At 39.9% G+C, this 17,925-nt stretch overlaps 3 protein-coding genes across 6 annotated transcripts; 1 reads left to right on the top strand and 2 right to left on the bottom strand.

Annotated features, from left to right (window-relative positions):
- Positions 1-725: 725 nt before the first annotated feature.
- On the bottom strand, positions 726-4,201 carry acbd7 (acyl-CoA binding domain containing 7). Of its 3 annotated transcripts, none has more exons than XM_037073166.1 (5): positions 4,183-4,201; positions 3,332-3,462; positions 2,367-2,484; positions 2,219-2,281; positions 726-1,241 (listed from the first exon to the last, which is right to left on the bottom strand). In XM_037073166.1, the coding sequence occupies exons 2-5, from the start codon at positions 3,341-3,343 to the stop codon at positions 1,168-1,170; spliced, it is 267 nt and encodes an 88-aa protein (XP_036929061.1). In that variant the 5' UTR covers positions 3,344-3,462; positions 4,183-4,201; the 3' UTR covers positions 726-1,167. The 3 variants fall into 3 exon arrangements, with proteins under 3 accessions (XP_036929061.1, XP_036929059.1, XP_036929060.1); XM_037073164.1 differs by lacking the exon at positions 4,183-4,201 and adding an exon at positions 4,158-4,176; XM_037073165.1 differs by lacking the exon at positions 4,183-4,201 and adding an exon at positions 3,890-3,911.
- A 20-nt stretch (positions 4,202-4,221) lies between these two features.
- rpp38 (ribonuclease P/MRP 38 subunit) lies at positions 4,222-6,762 on the top strand. The gene is made up of 2 exons (XM_037073163.1): positions 4,222-4,333; positions 4,954-6,762. Exon 2 carries the CDS (start codon positions 4,960-4,962, stop codon positions 5,779-5,781), a length of 822 nt encoding a protein of 273 aa, XP_036929058.1. The 5' UTR covers positions 4,222-4,333; positions 4,954-4,959; the 3' UTR covers positions 5,782-6,762.
- A 657-nt stretch (positions 6,763-7,419) lies between these two features.
- Positions 7,420-17,146, bottom strand: nmt2 (N-myristoyltransferase 2). Of its 2 annotated transcripts, none has more exons than XM_037073153.1 (12): positions 16,889-17,146; positions 16,288-16,405; positions 14,013-14,154; positions 13,216-13,334; positions 12,803-12,894; positions 12,596-12,712; positions 12,318-12,488; positions 12,114-12,222; positions 11,848-12,018; positions 11,590-11,757; positions 11,298-11,444; positions 7,420-10,460 (listed from the first exon to the last, which is right to left on the bottom strand). In XM_037073153.1, the coding sequence occupies exons 1-12, from the start codon at positions 16,999-17,001 to the stop codon at positions 10,440-10,442; spliced, it is 1,488 nt and encodes a 495-aa protein (XP_036929048.1). In that variant the 5' UTR covers positions 17,002-17,146; the 3' UTR covers positions 7,420-10,439. The 2 variants fall into 2 exon arrangements, with proteins under 2 accessions (XP_036929048.1, XP_036929049.1); XM_037073154.1 differs by having other exon boundaries at positions 11,307-11,444; positions 16,889-17,140.
- Positions 17,147-17,925: the final 779 nt, after the last annotated feature.

The raw sequence follows: 17,925 nt of genomic DNA, 5'->3' as shown, positions 1-17,925 counted from the left end.
GTTCATATTTTGTTCTAGTCTGTCTTCAAACATGTGTATACCCATGTGTAATTGTTGTTGTTAAAATACTGACCATTAAAAGATAAGTTCAACCATAAATGAAAATACATAGTCTACTGGTGCCAATGGAAACTTCAGCTGATGTTTTGCAGTCCACAGAACATTTCTGGACCTTCACTGCAAGACAGTGTTGCAGCATTCTCTTAAACAACTGAAGTAGATGGGGACTTGTTCTTAAAACCCTTTAAAAAATGTTTTAATTATAAAATGGCTCCATACAGCTCGTCTGACATAATTCAACTCTCTGGAATGCACAAGATCCCAAATTTATTTGATAAGATGTATTACACCCTTAACATTAAATGTACCCACTCCAGACGGCGTGCACAGTAGCACTTTTAGCTTTGCAGCTACAGAGAATAATTTGTTCCCATCCTTTCAGGAATCCCTTGCAAACGTGCTTCTGATGTAAGTGATGATGAGGGACAATATGAACATTATGAGCAAAAATATACTGAGTTGACAGTATATTAGGTACTCCTGGCTTAAAAAAAGTCCTACAATAAAACTTCATAAATATTGTAATGTTCAGTTTCTGTTTGAACTGTTCTGGAGACTCCAGCATGGTGGTGTTGGGCCGTATTGCATCATAAAGAGGTGTTTGTGTTATTTTGCCCACCTCTTTTATACCAATTAGTGCAGATGGGGAAATAACAAAAAAATAAAACAGTTCACAAAGAGGTTTTATTTTTAAAAATGTGTGCAGTCAGTTCACATTTTAGAGCATTTAGTTTTTCCTGTTTTGATTAGGACTCAAGCTAGATGTACATATGAAAGTGTACAGAATACAGTATGGTGCTGTGTACATGTGCATTAAAACAATTAACTACACAAATCAGCTAAAAACAGCAACTAGCAAATTTAATATTTCAATCTTCAAGGGTGCATAGAAATTGTTCAATTCTATAAATTATTAGAAATAGTCTATGTAGAAAAGGAAATAAATCACAAAAAAATGTAATTGCACTATTAACCTTCATTATTATGGCCTCTGAAAGCAGAAGGCTACTTGTTACAGTATGTTGACAGCAGCATGAGTTTAGTAATTGAGTTAGTTGACTGTTGTCTTTTTTGCATTAATTTCAGCATCTTCAGTTATTGCAAGCATTACATGCCATATTTGCTGATCACTTCCTTTCCGAGGGTAATGTAGGCTGACATGGCGTCGTCGTTGGACATGCCTGAAATAAATAGAAAGTATTTGGATTAAGAACACAAAATATCAACATGTTCATTTTTTTGTAGCCGTGGTCAACTGGTCAGTAAACCCCCTTGGTCAAGACTTTTATATCTCCACAACAATCAGATTGACTTCAACTGAACTTTGCACAGACATTAATGGTGTGTTCTCCTTCAACAGTCTCATCATCTTCACTGTAGTTTGTGTTTAGAGCTAATTAGCAAATGTTAGCTTTCACACTAAACTAAGATATTCAAAACTGATACAAACATCAAACCTATATATATATATATATATATATATATATATATATATATATATATATATATAATTTATTTATTTATTTAATTTTTTAATTTTATTTTTTTCTTCACATTTTGTCCTACATCGCTGCAGCACCTCCTGTTCACCCTTTGTGTGAATGCTCCATTTTAGCATCTGTCTCCTTAAGGCCCCTTTCCTGAAGCCAAGACTGCTTTAATTGGTCAGCTCTCACAGGCCTGAGCAGGCACCTCCCAACCATAGTTTCAGCATCAACTCTGCCAGCGGTTCTGCAACCAAGACTGTGCTGACGTTGGTGATTGTATAGTTTTGACATCGCAACCTCACAGAAGTCGTGTTGGCTTGTTTAAAGGCACAGTTTGTGAATATAGTGTTAGAGTTGGTGTGGACTGAGCATTGAGCAATACTTGAACAGTATTCATAGAGTGCCTAACCCTTCTATAATCAAAAACATGACATGGATATCTCACTTTTTACATTATGGGAACTTTAACAGTGTAATTGTGAGCGTGTTAGCATTTGGCTCAAGCTGTGTCCAAGGACAGCCTCATGAAGCCACTAGCATGGCTGCTGACTCTTGTCTCTTAAATTCTTACTGCTACATTTAAGATGGCTGACATCTCAAATGATTCAGTTAATTGAAATAACAAGACCTGTCGTTCTATTTTACACCTGCAAGCATTCTTATCTTGTTACCTTTACGGGAGTTCCAGGCGTCCCATTTGGCTTTTCCTTTCATGTCCAACATTCCTGGTCTATCTGAAATTGCAACAGCACACAGGAATGCTCAGATTTGTGGGAACATGGCGTGGAAGTTATTCTGTTTTTCTGCGGCAAGTCATACCAGTGTTAATGTCTCCTACGAGTGCCTGCTTATAAAGGCCATACAGGTCCAGCAGCTCCTGGTCTGAAGGCCTCGTCTTCACGTTCTTCACATCCTCCGCAATCTTCTCAAACTCTGCCTGCAGGTAATAGGTGGAAAAGGAAATTGTTAAGTTACTCTTTACTTCCCTCATTTAATTATTCAAACCATAGCTATTATGTTGCACAAGGTAAGCAATCATAGGTAGTTTTTTGTCCGTTGCCAAGTCAGACCGATGAGTCCAGATAAGATATCTGGTGCCGCGAGAGTGTGAAGTAATCAAAGAATATGAGAATGTGCATATTAATCAGTTACAGAAAGCGCTGAATAAGGAAGCTAAATGTAGTATTCAAGTCATGGCGCACAGCCCGGGAAACCCATTGTTGGGGGGAAACAATGGGCTTTTATTCCAGGCTCTACTGCTTTTGGGCCTCTTGAATAATCTACTTTACAAAAAGGATCTGGGACAGAGCAGATAATTATAGGCCATCAGAGACCCTTTTATATGGATCAAAAACTTGAAAACCCAGAAACTATAAAACCTTTAAAATGTGCCTGAAACCAATTAAAATGCTCCAAAGGGTCTAAATCTCAACAATTTGTTAAAATTGGTATTAATGGTGCCAGTCTACTATGATTCATCTTCTAGATCCTGTTTTTCATAACCATGTGTGATAATATTTCTCGTTTTTTTTTCTCTATCGAAGCAATCTGCTTGCAAGTTAGCTGTGACTGCAGCGTCGTACAGACAACAGGGTCCGAATATAAATATGCCAACACTCGCTTTTCACACATTCACCGACCCCACACTGTCAAAGATGGTAGCACAAGCATACAGTTGATGGCGTGAGCACCCAACCGCTGACCCCTTTTCATTTAATGGCGATCCCCACACACATCCCCGTTACACAGCTGAATGAAATGCCAACAAAGCAGTTAACAGTTACCTTCTGAGACATATTCGCAGATTGAGCCCCGTAGTTCAGATAGATGTAATATCTCTTGTCTGTTTGACGGATTTTCGCAGCTGTAATTGCGGCACAACTGATCAATGCAATACTGCCGTGCAAGGAGTACCCTGCAGAGGAGGGAGCAGGGAGCTGATTGGCTGCCTGTCATCATCTCACACTCTCACACACATGCATGTGTGCGCACGCACACACACACAGAGGGGAAGAGAGAGCGAGAGAGAGAGTTATAATGTATATGACTAATACTATAATTTGTGTGTTTCAGTTGTATGCTACTCTCTACTTATTCCTAAACTCTTTATTATCAGAGCTGTAGTTACTTTAAAGGTGCGTTTACACACGGTCAAATGTTAATCTTCGATCCTGAAATATCATACTTATTGTTATAAACTTACCCAACAGCAGTGGAAATAAGCAAATCATCACCCAATGATAACAGTACAAAGCTAACGTTAGCCTACTTCCCCAGGGATAGCTACTGTAGCTCATATAGCAATAAAGTAGCCTATAATACAATGAATACATTTTACTTACAGAACATGCTACTAACAAATACCACATGTTGCACTTTACTTTCAGATAAAACATGAATAGGCTTACAGGGCTTGAAACTACATTTTAGGCTATCGGTAGCGTTGCCATGGCTAACGGTTCTGTAAGCTAGCTCAACAGGCTAGTTCCGCCACTGCTTCATAAAAAGCACTGACGTGTATCAACGTTATCTCGAATTTAATCAAGTTCAATAAATCGCTTTATTAGCATGTTACACGTATTGAGTGACTCCGTTATTTCTGCCACACACCCATTTTGAATGTCATACTACTCACTGAACGCTGGTCGGCGCGGCTGTTGTACTTTTTTTTTTTTTTTTTTTTTTTAATAAAGTTATTTCAATTCAAACAAGATGGCGACGCCCTAATGGCAACCCGTGCTGTGCTGAGGATGTGACAAAAGCTTCTGCTGTATTAAACAAATCAGGTAAAGTAACTTAATGTCACTTGTTTTTGGTCAGGTATGTTGTTTACTGACATGATGATGAAGTGGTTACCAGAACTGATTATTACTGCAGCTGAAGCAGTAAAACTTCGTTCACTCCACGTTTATTTTCACCTACAGAGAAATTATTATTAAACTTTGCTGAAAGTGGGACGTGATAATGCTTTTTTAATTTTACTTTTGTAATCATGATGATGGTGATGATGATGATCACTTCTCTGTTCAATCTCTGTTACACAAGTACAGATTATTCTTTTAGAGTTTTAAAGGTGCTCTCTGGTGGTATTTTGCTTCTCTGTACTGTGATTTCTTTTAACATAACTGAATGAAAACAACGCACAGCGAAAAAAGAGACCAAGAGTCAGAAACTCCTATTTTGCATTTGTTTAGAATATAGTGTAATAAGAATGTAAAAGTTAGGGTTGAGAGGGTGAGTGGAAATTGTAATCTTTGAAAAAATGAACATGAATTTCAGAATATTTCAGTGTTTGGTAATCCCCCTTTGTTTTTAATGACAGCATGCACTCAAGCTGGCATGGATTCCACGTTTGTCTGTACTTGATATACCAATGTTACTACTTGTTTTCATGTCTTCATTTCAGAGGAGTATGGCCACTGCAGGGAAGCCAGCAGCTAAAAAGGAAGCCAAGAGGTACACTCCAGCCAAAACCTCCTTCACTTCACCATTCACTATAAAATGGAGCCCACTTCCCCAAGAAGACATGCACTTCATCCTGAAAACCCTAAAGGACAAACTGATTTCCACAGGTCTTGAGAAGAAAGAGGTGAAAGTGTTTCGCCAGTGGAGGAAAAAGAAAGACCAGAAATCTGCTGCAACATCCGAACCTGTTCCCCAGGTGAGCCAGGATGCACAGGTGCAAGATGCTCCCAAAAACGGCTGGACAGATGTGGCAGCCAGACGACAACTGGCCATTGGCATCAATGAGGTCACCAAAGCGCTGGAGAGGAACGAGCTCAAACTCTTGCTTGTGTGCAAGTCCATCAAGCCAGCACACATGAAGAATCACCTGATAGCGCTGAGTGCCTCTAGAGGCGTCCCGGCCTGCCAGGTGCCTCGGCTCAGCCAGAGCGTGTCGGAGCCGCTGGGGCTGAAAAGCGTCCTCGCGCTGGGATTCAGACAGTGTGCCTCCAAAGATGAAGAGGTGTTCACCGACACAGTGGAAGCAATTACACCCAGAGTACCTTTGCTGCATGTTCCGTGGCTACAAGGTGCCGCACCCAGAGTAACAGCTGGAGGCCCCGCTGAGATGGAAGTGGAGGAGGAAGCCGGCGAGGACAAGGGTCAGAAAAGGAAGCTTGAGACTGAATCTGAGGATGTCACTGAGCCTACTTCCTCCTGCACTCTACAACCTCTCAAAGTGAAAAAAATAGTTGCTAACCCTGCAAGGAAAAGAAAAAAGGTTAAGTAGTAGCCAGTCAAAGAAAACAGAAACTCTGCTTAGATATCCTATTTTGTATATTTCTTCTTGTGACCCCTTTGTCACAGGTTATTGCCTTAGTTGTTGACACAGGGGTCCTTTATTTCTACCTTTTATTTGAAACTTAGAATGGCTAGTATTTTTCAAAACAAAGCTCAGAGATGGAATCTACTGGGTTTTTTTTTAGCCCAACCAGGTGAACTTCAAGGTTTTTTCTGACAGCTTGGGGAGCCATCAGTGTTCAAAGCAAGTCTTCATCACAGTGAACCACAACATGTAATTAATTGATTAATCAAATGACAGAAGAGTCTATGATTTCATCTTCACCAATCTGATTAGTTAATTACATATCTTTGGCTATTTGAAGCAATTTTTGTTTGTTTTTTTACAATTACCTCATATTTTTGTCTTCTTGCAGATGAGTGACTTTTAAAGTCAACAATTCACTCTAACACAACAATGTGAATGAAATGTTGTTTGTTGGAATGAGCTGCCTAAATGGAAACCTGCAGCTACATAGAGGGAATTAAAGCTTACATGCAGCTTAAATGATTTACAATAACTTGGTTAACTTGGAGCCTAGTGTGATCTTTAAATTTGTTTTCAAAGTGAAATATTATTGTATTATTATTTCTGAATTAAGCTGTTTGAGATGGTATATGGTATAATTTGAAATCCACTGACACAAAATTACTTTGATCAATTGTTTCTTTGGCCAAGTCCATTTAACAGGTGTCAGTTAAATCTGTACTATGTTAATATTCCCCCTGTCGTAACAAAAAGAAGTGCATTACTCATGTTCCTTTTTAAAGTGAGTTTATTCAATCAAATATCCATGCTGGTATAGCTGACGTGTGTGTTCAAACAGATTGTTATTTGCATGGGGTCATGTCTAAATGATGCTGGTACAAGTTCTTCAGCTTTTTCACAGCTTACAATGGATTTGAATAAAAATATTGTTCTTCAGTTAGAGAAAGCTGTATGTCATTTCAAAAGTACACCCACCCACCCCCACCCATCGCAAAAATCTGAATTAAAAAAAAAAAACAAAAAAAAAAGACAAAAACAAAACAAACATTTTAAATAAGGCAGGTAATTCGGGTTGAGTTCTCACTAAAGGGTGTGGCTAGTAACAACGCTAAAATCATCACGGCAGCAGAACTGACATGCTCAAAGTTAATTCCAACAGCTGCAGGCAACACATCTGTGACACAAACAACGTCCATGAGGCACACTGTTGACTCAATAACCAAGTTTCAGTGCTCATTAATACCAGGAACATCCGTCTTTGTGATTGTAACTCATTCAGTCGTTCAATGGAAAGAAAAAAAATCTTCGAACCCTGAAGCACTGACTGTCCATTGGTTAGTCCTGTTCTTGCTAATATATAAAGGGATGAGAGGAAAATTACATCACGTACATAAAAGTGAGTAACAAAAATGGCAGCAGCCTCGACCTCTTAAGTTTGCAGAGCCACATGAACAGGAACATCAAACATAAAGTAACAAACTCAGAGCAAAGAAGACAAACATTTTTTAACCTTTGAGTACACCAGCAGCAGCATCAAAGATCCTCATCCTGCTCAGCTGAGCACAGGTAAATGCCAAATACTCCCAAAACCCTCGGACATCAGTTTTGAAGTTGCGTATTTAATGGGAAATTTTCAAGAAATACTGGAAAGAAAAAAGGAATTATGTCTTAAGACATTTTGCAATGTACAATTATAAATATCAGAACTGTTCAAAGAATTTCACGCGTTTAGCTGCACAACACTAAAAAAATGACCCACAGTATATTTTTCAGACACACAAATACAGTACCATTAAAAAAACAAACCCAGAGAAGTCATTAAAAACAGACCTGGAAACACAGGAAAGCTCAAATTTGAAACTGACGCAGTTACTACAGGCTTTTGTCTATTAAATTCTTCCCCAGACACTCTGAACTTTGTGCTCAATTCTCTGTTTTACTTAGCTGAGAGTTTGATTAAGAACACATTTAACATCCTACTGCAGGCGAAAGTATTGATGGTTACGTATGTTTACGAGCCCAGAGTTGTACCAATAAGTCCAATCAACTGCTTTACATCTTACTCACTCCTTTGTAACAGGCTACTGGAAGTAATAAGTCGTAGTTTCTCTGTGCATGGCATTGACCAAGTCAACAACAACAACAAAAAAAGTGACCTTGGCTGCTTTAAATGCAACTGAGAACATTAATCTTTCAAAGCATGTAAGCCACTTTTACGCTTATAAACTGTCCCTCAAAAGAAACACTGACTATTTTGAAAACTTGTTTTGTACATCATCTAAATGATAATAATTTAATTAGTATTTTGTTGTTTACCATGCCTTGGTGCTGTAATTCTCACTGCCCTGCTTGTGCATCCTGAATTGTTTCAGCTACAGTTTTTCTGGCCTCTAATTTAACAGTCTATCTAATTGGACAACTCACCATTCGCACGAAGATAACCCTCAGTTGTGTCTGTTTCTACGCAGATTTGTGTGTGCGAATCAGTGAACATAAACACACATGTGGTTTACATGTCCTTTCAAAAATAACGACCCTAGAAACAACTATAACGTAAAATTCAGCCCACATCCTTTGTAAAAAACCAAGGTTGTACAGTATGTAACGAAACCCATCTGTTTTGAAATCTGACCCTTAAGAAAAACAAACAAACAAACAAAAAAAAACCAAACAAGGACCCATTTGCTTGTTTAGGAACTTAAAAATTGTGCTTCGTTGATGCAATACATTCTTCATCAGAAACCACTTGAACCCACATTGTCTGAACAAACTCAATGACATCTACACTACTTATGAGGACAATACTTTGGATCAGCCCTCCCGAACCCCAAACTCACACTACAGGAATAAATATGATCTGGCTTTAAATGTACAGGTAACTATATATTTGTAACAAAAAAAAACCATGTATATAAATGCACCAGTTGGATGAGTCCTTCCATGGAGATATCCTTTTTTTGTGTATGCGTGTTGTTATTAGTCAGTGTTTGGGTTTCTGTGTGTATGTGTGCCAATATGATATTTTTCTCCAGAATTCTTCAGGGAAAAGTTTCTTCCTTTATACGCCAGCTATCACAGAAACACATTCTCAGCATTTCTAATTCTACTGAGGCCCAAAAACAGCACAGATGGGAGAAGTTTGCCTTCAGGGCTTTCTGCCAGAAAGCCTTTCTAACATGCAGTCATCGTTGTGAAAAACGGCTGCAGTTTGGATCGGTTTATGCGCCATAAATCCTCGGCTAGGTTTAGAGAAATATCATGGGTTGGTTTAAAATATTAAGTTAGTGTTGACTTTTGGTTTCATAAGGAAAACATACAGCAGTCTTCTGGGTGGAAGTCCTGTGTTTTAATTTAATTTAATTTCCTCGACCACAACCTCCTCCATTCAAGGGCTTTATTTTTACCACATCACCTGACATCCTAAAAGAGATGGGAATTGATCTGTAGAACTTGTCTGATCTATCAAGTTTCTATGCCTCTGAGACTATTTTAAACAGTTTCCAATTTGTCCCATCCACTGAAATCGCCTGCCACTGAGTTCATCAATGCCTTTTATTGATGACAGCATAGCATGTTTTTCTACAGTTGCACAAAAAACAATGTCAAACTCATGCATCTACATTGATGGAAACTTGCAACAAGAAGGAGTCATGGCAGAGAAGAAGAAACGGTCTAAAGCATGGCTTCATTTCACAGAGAAAGATGACAACAGTTCTAGCTGTATTGTCTGTAAAATGATAATTTCAAGGATGGATGGAAACACCAGCGATATGCTGAATCATCTCTCAACACAACATGCACCTAAATTAAAGGACTGACACACAAGTGCCACTGCTCCCCTACCGAGCAGCACCCATCCAGTTATAATAACAGTGTCACCCAGGAAGGCTCGGGCAATTTTTTTCTGCAAATTCTTTACAAACATTCTCTCATTTGATCCATTTTAGTTGATTGGATATTCCCACAGCCAGCTCGACACGGCATTTGTATCAATATATTCTTATCAGTTCCCATCCTTACGGCTTTCTGGCAGAAAGGCCTGAAGACAAACATATCCCACATGCTGAAACAGCCAGCAGACAAACTACTGACCACGATGATATGAGCCGGGACAGGATTAAAAACTCTTCAACTGCCTTTAAGACCCTCTTACTGCAGGTGAGTCTCTGCAGTAGAGACATAACAACTGATAGTTCTGTTTTGTTGTTGATTATCATTTACAGAGTTCAATGTCAGCGAAATTAAATGCCATGCCAGTCCCTTGTAACAAGGTGTCTGCTGAGGCAGAAGAACTGAACGAAATTCACAATGTCAAGGCATCCTCTTGTATGTCAGACTGTTTTAAATGTGAGTGTGCATGTCAGGAGCATTGTACTGTATGAGTATCTCAGGCATAGTATGACTTCACATTCAGGATGTTGATGATTTAAGAGTTTTCACCCAAGGTGAACTGAGAATGTTCTTGACGACGGATGAACCGCCTCCCAGTCTCCAGGTTGGTTTTACGGTTGTAGTTCTCATTGTCTAGCATGGGCTACCTGTATGTCCAGGTAAGGAAAAGCCTGAGGTCGCTGACGACCTTTGGATCAATGTTTGTGTAGCAGCCGCGATAAGACCGGCTACTGAAGGACGAGGCCAACCTGAAAAAGTGAGGGTAACCTGTTGTTAGAGAAATTTAGGCAAAAAGAACACAAACATTCAAAACTATTAATAGTTACTCACAAGTATTGGAAATTATCATTTTTACATCACAATTTTAGTTTTAACTGAAAAAAAAATGTAATCATGGTTTGATTTGTATTGGGGTTTGTGCTGAAGAATAAGATTTGTCAACAATTCAACAAATTGTTGCTTATTAATGTAAATTGGAAAGATTTGAAATTACATTTCACCAAAAAAAAACTTAATTGTACATGTAATTAACATATACTGTAGGTTAGATTTAGATCAGCTCAATCAGATATCTTCCAGTCACACCTGACAAACAGATGTGTCCAGGAAAGCATAAATAAAACAAAGTCATACCTACATCTATTAAAACTTGGCTGTTGGCATTTGGCTTACTAAAAATGTTATTCTTTAAGGTCATGCTGGTGCAACCTGATCAGCCATAGTTAAAAAGAACTTAAGAAGAATTTAATACACAAATTTAGTGAAGCATTTACAAATAAGTGGTGCCACCCAAATGAAAATGACCAATACTATAAATATCCACTGCTCTCCACATCAATAGCCCTAAAATAGTCTACTTCTTTTCATCAAAGCATGGTTTCTCACAACTGAGCGTTTGTGAGTCCCACAAGATTTCTTATGACTGTGCAACTTGCAGAAGCTATGGTAGAACAGGCAGAAAGCAGCACTTTCACTACAACTAACTTCTACAAAATAAAACAAGGACATACTTCACTCATTATTAGATCTCAACACCAGACATTAAAGGATGCTTATTAAAGTGAATCGATAGTTGGACAAATCACCTTGCTCACCTTATCAGGGTCCATTGGGGGACACTTCCAGTTGTAGAGGTAATACTGCAGATTTCCATCTCCGATGCCAAACTTGAGCTTTTCCAGGAACACCTTATTCTCCATTAGATCCAAGGCATTGAACACATCAAAACCTTTCTGTTAAACATACAATGGAAGAAGTAGAAAATTAAATGAATGAATGATGAATTACACAGCAGCAAAAAAATCAATGACAGGTTTGGTTTGTGTTTCAGTATCATTTATGCGTCCTTTTCCTGATGTGACATCAGGGTGACATTACCATTTTGGCCAGGATCAGCGCATCATTCATTAAGTCCAGTAGTGGGGTTTGTGTATGAACATTGTAAAAAGAGTAAGCAGCCTTCAGGCTCCTATGGAGAGGGTGGTGCATCACGGTCGAGGGCAGAGTGTAGAAACTAGCGAAATCTGTCAACACACCACCGGCACCCTAAGAAGAGTGAAACATGACAATGCTTTAAAAAGAAGAACCAACAAATGGGCTGTCAGCAACGTGAAGACAGAAACTGATTCCAGATACCTCTACTACATATGTGTCTATTATGTTGTCCTGTGGGAAGAACCAGTGAGCCACCTCCTCCTCTCCCATCGAAGGTGCAAGTTGGAAACGTTTCAGGTATTTCTGTAGCAGCTCCGTGACCTGGCGGATGTCGCGCCTCTCCATCGGCCGGAGACCCGGAGTCTTGGTGCTCTATGTGTGTTTCAGATAGCAAGAGAAAAAGATTTAATCCCTACATTTAAAAAGAGTTGTAAAGAGACTTAAGAATGACAGGTGTGAGTGTTTACATCGGGTAGTCTGTAGAGTTTCATGGTTCGTTGCAGGGTCATGTTTCTGCTCAGGTGGGAGAATTTAACTTCAACAAGCTTTCTGGGATTCAGAGAACGATGCCAATACCTGAATCAGACAGCAACAACAACAGAGGAAAAGGGTTAAATGCCTTTTAAACACCGTGTCTAATGTGTTACATGTTGTGACACTGCACAGCATACCTGCATGTGGACACAGGTTTCGGTAGTACCACTCCTGCAGTGTATACTGCCTGAAATATTCCTTCTAAATTCACCCTCCGTGTGATCTCTCTGATGAGCACTGGGGCGACACGCTTTGAACGCAGCTTCTTATGGACACACAGGAAGTTGATTTCAACCATCCTCTTCAGTCTGAGCAGCCGAGGGAAAGAAGATGACACATGCATTAGAGTAAAAGGGTTTTTATTGAATCATAACTACTCTGCGCAAAGTGCACATGAACAATTATTGGTGCTTACGTGTCATAGATGCGTATATCTGCAGGGATGGCACTGATGAAGCCAACAAGCTTTTTATTTGAGGACACTCGCACTCCACAATGCCACTGTGGTAACCAGCCAGGTGGACGCAGAGCCCTGAGAGGGAGAGTAGACTGTTCAATACTGTGTCTACAAATTTGGTGAGCAAAGTAATCACCAGAAGAGAATTCAGAACAGAATGCATACCATTTGAGAAAGTTTGGTGAATAATCAAATCTGAACATGTTGTCGTCGTCCTCTACATAGTTCTCGTTTAACAATGTGTACAACTCCTTCAGCTGAAAAAGAGACAGCAAAACATTTATTTTATGTATGGTCTCTACAAATTGTACTTTGGAGCCACAGTGATTAGTCAAAGAAAAATTAATTGGCAACTATTAAATGTCAATTTTTCAGCCAAAATGGCAAAGATATGTGTCTTTTCCCACTTGGTCTTAGAAAACTGTTAATCAGATTGAATATTGTAGTGTTAGTAGACATGTGTCTATTTCTGGATGTGAAAACAACTAATCAGCAGATTAACTGATAGTGAAAACAATCATTAGCTGCAGCCCTGATGAACTGACTGCGTAAGTGTCGGAGACAAACTCTGTACTTACTACATCTGCGTTGCTGAGATCCAGAGTGTCCCACATAAAGCCTTGAGGTAAGGAATATGGCTCCTGTCTAATGTTTTCTTTGTCTGCTTCAATCGGCCCGTGACTCGTCACCACCTCATCTGCGAAAATAGCACAGCTCTTAACAGAGACTCAAAACCTTTTCCCAAATCACCATATTTCCAGAGGATCTTTAATTTCCTGTTATTTTATTCTGATCAGGTGACACTGGTCCTGAACCATCACCAAACCAAAGTGTATTTTCTTTAACCGATAAAACCACAACACTTCTCAGAGTTACATTAATCTGTTGGCATGTTGGTCCCGTGTTGACCAGGCAGGCACATGGCACTAGTCCTCCTGCCTAGACCTGATTTTTGGCCAACAGTTGTCATGGAAACAGCTTAATCTAATGCCACTAAGCACGCCTGGACCCCCACTGAACTTCACAGCTGACATGTTTTTGGGACACTTGGCCCTGAACAGTGCTGACTGTGATGAATAAACCCAGTAGATGGAGCTGATGCACACAAAGAGTGGTCGAGAGAAATGATGATGGAGTTTCTGCTTTCAGCTGAGGTAATACCGTTTGAGTTAGGGGTGTAATTTTAAGCCAGGCTAATGATAAATCATCACTCAGTCGTTAAGAGCTCCTGAGCAACTAAATGAGGAATGGTCTTAAATGATAAATATAAAGCATTATTCAAACATGACATGGATTATTTTGCAACACAACTGACATAAATTAGTTATAAATACAAACAATGTTCTTGCTCACTTTCAGTGAAGTAGGCACTTACTTAGCTTCGGCACGGGCTGGGTGTCCCAGAACTGGTACTTGTGCTTGGCTGCCTCATCGATGCTCTTTGCTGGACCCTGGCAGGACAGCAGCTCCATGGCTCTTTGGATGTCCTGCAGCTTCTGAATGGGCAAGCCAGGGTTCTACATTTAGAGAAGAAAATGAGTATAAGTATGAACAACACATTCATGGAACTTTCCCTGAATGTTTGACATGACACGTACAAACAGTAGTCTGTATATAACAGCTGGCAAAAGACAGATAGCCCATTTACACTCAGCATTAAAATGGGATGTAAAAATTTGCATTTATGCTGCATTCTCTTTATCCTCATTGAGATCAGATATCTGTCCTCTGGTGATAACAAGTGGTCGCAAAACAGCCCCACACACAAAAAATCAGTTAAAAAAAGTTGTGTGAGTTGTTGAGTTAGGATTAACTTTACAAACTTTGTGAAACCCTGTGCAAACTTGCATTAATCTTCTCTTTGTATAAAGACTAATGTCTCTGTTTGGTGACAAGGATACTCTCCAACTAAATAAATCGAGTGCCTTTTAATAGCAGATCAGCTGCACAGAAGAGGACAATACACACTGTTATGCAAACAGTTCCTCCTTACTGTATATCAATCATTTCCCTCATGTATTGCTTCCAGTTTTCACAGGGTCTGTTGAATAACACCACTGTTGGTGCACTTATGGCACAGAAAAGACATATAATCAGTAATGAGAGGCATTTAATTTTTCAAGCTTAAATTTGAGCAACAACAACCTATAATTTATGTCAGCTTACATCAAATGATTGCATCAATGTTATGTTGTATAGATGCCAGCACCTTGTGCATGTTGCATTTACACCCACCTAAGAACTGAACACAATGCGAGGCCGACTACCTCCAGATGTGATGAGGTGGATCAGATCACATTCTGATCATGACGCATTCAATCTTTGCATTCACATTAATTTTACCTTATCTGGATAATGCCTACAGATACAGATCACAGTTTGATACCAGTTCAGAATTTCGGGCAAGACTTAAATGGTAGCTAAAAAGACACAACGGAGGGCATGTGTGCAATTTATACCCCTTTCAAATAAAAACTAAGTACTCTCAGGGGATGTTGAACACAAGTTCAACCTGTAATTGACTGATCACACCAGACTATTTAGAATTGATAAAAACTGGACCATCAATGCTAGCAAATCATTTTTTTACACATCAGTTCAAGTCTCTGGTGTGTTTTTTTGCATTTAAAGTACTCCCGGAAAGCTGTGATGGTGCAGGTTTCCAGCCTTTTTGTCTCTCGCTGCCTCAGTCAGCGCAATCTGTAATTCTATAAAGGACACTTCAATTTTGTGCGATTTGTCCCTTGTGGCTTGGTGTCAAGATTTCTGCAGCACGCTTTGCTGATCCAGATGGGTCTTTGGTTATTTTGCAATCTCTGAGCCACTCCCTGTCATTTCCCAATCCTGCTTTCTTTGCTTTCATCTTATCAGCAGAAATTAAAGACAGGAGCACTGATTTAAATTCTTCATCTTCAACTGCTGTCAGACTTGCACTTTGAATCCAGCACGCAGATCATGATATGACTAACTACTCACATAACTCAAGCTGAGCAAGCACCTGCCCCCACACAGCAGATGGTGATCAAAGGACTGGATAAGGTATATATAAAGGTGTGTCAGAGTGCTCAAGGTAGCAGACAGTCTTCTACATATTTCTCGAACATATAAGCTTGTCTTTTGAGCCCCACTGGCACTTGACTTTTGGGGTTGATACTAATATGTAAGGGGGAAAATACTTTTGATATTTGCAGATATACACATATTTTTTGCAACGATTCATCAAATGTGATAACAAAAACTTGCAACAACGATATATAAACTGACACAGCATATTTTGCGGTTCAACAATTACTGTCTAAAATGACACCAGTGCACTGGGGAAAAAAGCTCTCATGGCGATATACACATGGGCAAAAAATGTGGGAAAGTCTGTGAAAATTGGCTTCTTTCCAGGCTGCTTTAAACATAAGTCACTGACTTCATAATTAGGGTAACTTCACGGGTTATTATGAGCCTGGGTCAAAGTATATCGCCCCTGATGTTTAACAAACGTGTATTTTTTGGGATTGTGTCGTGCGTGCAAAGGGACTATCCTGCACCTACTCCTAGTACCATGACTATCAGCAGCCTGGCGAGTGACTTCACTAGGTTACTGGGTTACAGTTCGGGTTTTGCTTGCACATTTCACTGGGTCACCATCATCACTGCACCTTGATCTCCTGAGAGTCAGAGGCAGAGTCGGACTTGGCTCCCCCCGAGCTTGGCTTCTCTTTCTTCCTCTTCTGCTTCTTCTTCTTCCTCTTGGCCCCCAAGTCCCCCCCTGGACTCCTGGATAGATACGAACATAGACGTACAGCACATTATTGACCAGGGGCTGACTGTTGTCTCACTCACATTTCACTTACACACACAGACACACACACGAACAGAGCAGCCAGAGAGCTAGCTAACGTTAGCTACCATAGCAACGACTGACAGCTGAGCTAGCTAACCTATCGTTAGCTAACTAACGGTCTGCTGTCATCATGTCATTCAACCAGGACGCTAGCTCAGCGTGCGCGTTTGAAAGCGAGGACACACATGGTTAAAACAACAAGGATGCCCATGTCATAAAGGTTTCACATCAGCACTCCCCCTGAGGTTATAAGCTTCAAAAGTCGGCCTTGTAGCGAACAAGCCCGTCTGTGTTTGTGTCGGCTAACGTTAGCTAACCGCGCTTAGCTGCTCCCGACCGAGCGCACACATACACAAACAGGCAGCCTGAAATAACGTTACTGCGTCTCCCAGCAGGACCGGCCAGGCCATCCTCACCCTTGCATATGCTCATTCTCCTCCTCGTTGTCTCCGTCTATCCCGCAGGTGTCCTGGTCGTCTAGCTCCAGGCTCTGCTGACTGGCCGCGGATTCACTGTCCTCCGCCATCATATAAATGCTTTAAAAAATCGCCAGCCGCCGTATGATAGAGAGCACGGGCAGCGGGCGAGGGATGGAAAAACAAAGAAGATGCTGAGGGAAAGCGCGCCGCCCAGAGGCCAGAGGAGGAGCAACAGGCAGACTCCTACCTTGAAACGTGAGGCAGTCCAGCGGTGCACACACTCAACTGTTGGGAAGCAATGATGACGGCAACAGTATCGATCCTGTGTCAGACTGTGAGGATAATTCAAACAATGATGTCTTTAAGGGTCATTATGTAGTTTTGGAGAGGAAATTCCAACTCAGAATATATAAAATAAATATTTACAATACAGGTTAGGTAATAATACAAACTCAGAAATATGTATTTTTATAACTGCATAAACTAGCTGTTCTCAGAGGACAGTAAGGGCTCCAGAATGCTGTCTTATGCACATATAAACAAAGTAAAACAGTATGACACGGTCCTTTAAAAAGGTGCCCTACACAGGTTTGAGGAAGGCATTTTTAAATCAGAAAAGAAAGAACTTCCTTTTTGTAAAATTAACTAAATAAAAAAACTCTTTGTTTTCACGACTGAATAAATTGAATAAACACACTGACCTCAAAGGATAACAAAGCATTATGAACTCATGAATATTGTAAATATCCAAATACTGAGTTTGAATTTCTTCTCGAAAACTACATAGTTCCCCTTTAAGGTCAGCTGTTTATTCAGTCATGAGAACTGCGTTTGTTCAGTTTCCCATTTCTCTTCTGATTCAAATGTATTCCATAGTGATGCAAATTCCTGATCAAATTTGCAGTTAATTAAATTACAAAAAGACATGTCATGCAGCGGATCTGGCAGTCTGAGGGCTGTTGGGATCTTGGTGCTGGAGAACAGGTTCCTGATTTGACATGGTGGTAATCCAATCTTAAAAAATAAAAGATATT

The sequence above is a fragment of the Acanthopagrus latus genome, chromosome 17 (assembly GCF_904848185.1).
Source record: "Acanthopagrus latus isolate v.2019 chromosome 17, fAcaLat1.1, whole genome shotgun sequence".
Classification (NCBI taxonomy): Eukaryota; Metazoa; Chordata; class Actinopteri; order Spariformes; family Sparidae; genus Acanthopagrus; species Acanthopagrus latus.
The sequence above is the reverse complement of the archived record's forward strand: the minus strand, read 5'-3'. Positions and strand labels throughout refer to the sequence as shown.

Coding starts and splice junctions, on each gene's coding strand:
- acbd7 (XM_037073164.1), bottom strand. Junction 2,485..3,331: donor CTGCGAATATGTCTCAGAAG/GTAACTGTTAAC, acceptor TATTACCTGCAG/GCAGAGTTTGAGAAGATTGC. Junction 2,282..2,366: donor CGTAGGAGACATTAACACTG/GTATGACTTGCC, acceptor TTGCAATTTCAG/ATAGACCAGGAATGTTGGAC.
- rpp38 (XM_037073163.1), top strand. CDS start 4,960: ATGGCCACTGCAGGGAAGCCAGCAGCTAAAAAGGAAGCCAAGAGGTAC.
- nmt2 (XM_037073153.1), bottom strand. CDS start 17,001: ATGATGGCGGAGGACAGTGAATCCGCGGCCAGTCAGCAGAGCCTGGAG. Junction 12,489..12,595: donor GATATACGCATCTATGACAC/GTAAGCACCAAT, acceptor TCGGCTGCTCAG/ACTGAAGAGGATGGTTGAAA. Junction 12,019..12,113: donor AACTCTACAGACTACCCGAT/GTAAACACTCAC, acceptor AAACACACATAG/AGCACCAAGACTCCGGGTCT.